The following is a 2,930-nucleotide window of genomic DNA, read 5'->3' as shown; positions in this document are numbered from 1 at the left end:
AAAAAAAAAAAGAAAAAACGGAATGAAGAACAAATAAATTGGAAAATAAATTTTTACTCGCGCGGGTTACAAGGAACGAAGTCGTTTCAAGGAGGGGAAACATTTTCCTGGATTCGGTGTTGGACAAAATACGAAGTGACGGTCGTATAAAAAAAGGCGGCTTAATAAAGCGCGAGATAAAATTGGGGATGTATCTCGGGATAGGCGACGCGGTTCGTTCTGGAAAAATATTTCAGGAGCACGGGACAACGTTACCGGGAGAAACACGATGGGATAAACGGGTACATAGGACGATTTCAAGGGAATAAGATAGGAGAAAGGGGATCAAAGGAGAGGAGAGGTCGAGTAACGGGAGAAGTAATCAGAGGGAAATATAGCGTAGCTAAGAAAAGGGTGGAAAAAGAGGGACGGTTAAAGTGGAAGTCTGAGTGGAACGATGTAGAAAAGTTGTATCGAAAAAAACGAACAATTGTACAAATATGAATGAATTATCACGAGAGATTGCGTTTCATTAAGAATTCTTATTTGTTTCAAATTACTTTTTTTTTTTTTTTATTATTTGTTTTCATTCTTGCTATATCAACTTTTTGCCTTTCGCACGATTTGTTGCTCTTCGTTTCTGAGAATACGATGTATTATAATATATTGATAATTTTGGACGATTCGTTTTGTAATACGTTTGTTTATCGTCTATTTATTGACGAGATAATTCTCGTTGATAATAAAAAAAAAAAAAAGGAAAAATTTAGAAGAAGAAGAAACGACCGAAGGAGAGAAGAAAGATATCACAATGGTCTCTTCACCTCTTTCGAAACTTTGTTTGTCCGAGCGAAAAACGAAAGGGGAGCAAAAGAGAAAAGTGAGAGACGAAGAACATCGCGTGCTCGCATTTAATGTACGTTCGCTTTCTTTTTTCTTTTTTTTTTTTCTTTATTAAAAGCGATAAAAAGACGAATCGAATCACCCACCCCTTTTGCGGTCTCTCCTCTTTATAGAACTCGATTAATAAAGAGGAAGAAAGCACGAGAAGAAGTAAGTGAATTAAATATTTAATCAGCTCTGTTTCTCCGTTTTTGTAATTTCATTGGTGCCAAGCCCGGGACCGAGATAGAGAGGTTACGTACGTATAAAATTTCCGTTTCCCCCGACCTTTGAATTTAATCGCTTTTAATACCATCCATTAAAATTTCTTTCTATTGCCGAGATATTTGCCGCAAATATTGAATTTTAATAAGATTTTTAACGACCGCTATATCCGGCTATTAAATCTATCTATCTATCTATCTATCTATCTCGGCGGGAAAGGAGAATGCTCGATCATCTTTTCAAATTCTTCCGCACGCACGTATTTTCGCGCGATGATCAAAACGAGACACCCAATGATCGTTTCGTAGATTTCATTGTTTATCTGCTTCCATTTCCCCCTTTGATGCCGATTCTCCTCGATGAAAAACGAGGCGCGGGGGAGGGAAAATCGGATCGCCCCGATTTGAACACTATTGGTCAAACAGGGCGCGTGTGTGGTAACGCGTGATTTGTTGAATTATGACCGAGGCTGTTGTCCGCCACAGCGATCATGCTCACGTGTGTTCCAACCTCGTATTAGCATACTAAATCCGATTGACGTACTCGGCCCGCGTTCGTGAACCCTCGTTTTAATTACCTCGAACGCGATACGTCGCGTGTCGATAGCCGGATAATGCTCACGCCAACCAAGTTTTCGAAACCTTAATTGTTTAAACGTTTGAACGAACTTTAACTTAATCAGTGTGTCGAGAACATCGAGAAACACGTTTTTCGAACGTTCGATAATTCCGATTAAAATTTATGGCCGGATACGAATGGAAGATAAGACGATTACTTCACGCGTCTTTTTCTCTGTACGATGTAAAATTGATAATTATCTCAAGTTGTGGTTTCAACGTTCATCGGTGAAGAAACGAGCGAGGTCGACGATCATGGAGGATCGTTACCATTTCAACGATGCAACGCGTAATGCGACGCACGATTTTGACCACTTACGAGCGAGCTTTAACGAGAGTTGGCAACGGGGCACAGCTGGTCGCTTCCTTAATATTTTCTACGGTTCGGCCATTAAATCGAAACGACCTCGGGCTAATGTCCCCCGTTTTTACCGCGGGCGAAGGATACTCCGGCGTAACAAGGCGTTCGGTTTTGCCCTAGGAAACATTTTCATTTACCCGCTGATGAGCTGTTGCGCGATACACCCCCGACACACGCCTCGCCTCCGATTCCCCAACACCATCGCGGGTGTATATATTCGTAATTAACCCGACCTACACGCTACCACCCGGCTAAACTTTTCAGCAACTTGTTATCACGAGTTGTACACGAGATGATACGACGCACGAGTTAGAATCCTGCGGACAAACTTGCCCGGATAATCCTTTTAACGCGGTGGCGTGAAAAGTTTGTACAAGGCGGGGGGCGCCCCCCCTTTGAAAAATGGATGTTTAAGGATGCGAGACGCGAACTATCAAGTGTCAGCGGTGGCGATCGATCAGCGGATAATTTTATTGATTACAGCTGGCGCGAGGGACGGTGGAGGAAGGAGATACCCGGTGATCGTGTTCGTGCACGGAGAGAGCTATGAATGGAGCAGCGGCAACCCTTACGACGGCAGCGTATTGGCGAGTTACGGGGGTGTCGTCGTCGTCACTATAAATTACAGACTCGGCATTTTAGGTGAGTGATTACGCGCCCCACTTTACCCCGCTTTACTTTAATCCATCCTAGAGAGGGTTGCAATTTCCCCTTAATTATCGCCGTTATTATTATTCTTTCATCCAAGACGCGCTGTAAATTTGTAAACTTCCTTTCTCGATTATGCATAACCGAATCCCCATTCTCTCCAAGTCTCTCCAAGTCTCTTTCGAAACCCATCGCCCTCCCATCGTCGTCGCGAAATT

General features: G+C 42.8%; 1 protein-coding gene across 2 annotated transcripts in view; it reads left to right on the top strand.

Annotated features, from left to right (window-relative positions):
• Positions 1-2,930, top strand: part of LOC102675213 (neuroligin-1) — a 254,115-nt gene that overhangs the window by 207,590 nt on the left and 43,595 nt on the right. For both annotated transcript variants that reach the window (XM_031515378.1, XM_006610067.2), the window contains exon 3: positions 2,548-2,706. In XM_031515378.1, coding sequence (XP_031371238.1) covers positions 2,548-2,706 — 159 coding nt within the window. The remainder of the gene's footprint in view (positions 1-2,547; positions 2,707-2,930) is intronic.

This window comes from Apis dorsata, unplaced genomic scaffold, assembly GCF_000469605.1.
Source record: "Apis dorsata unplaced genomic scaffold, Apis dorsata 1.3 scaffold_68, whole genome shotgun sequence".
Lineage (NCBI taxonomy): Eukaryota > Metazoa > Arthropoda > Insecta > Hymenoptera > Apidae > Apis > Apis dorsata.
Note: the sequence above shows the minus strand (reverse complement) of the source record. Positions and strands in the feature narration are given on the sequence as shown.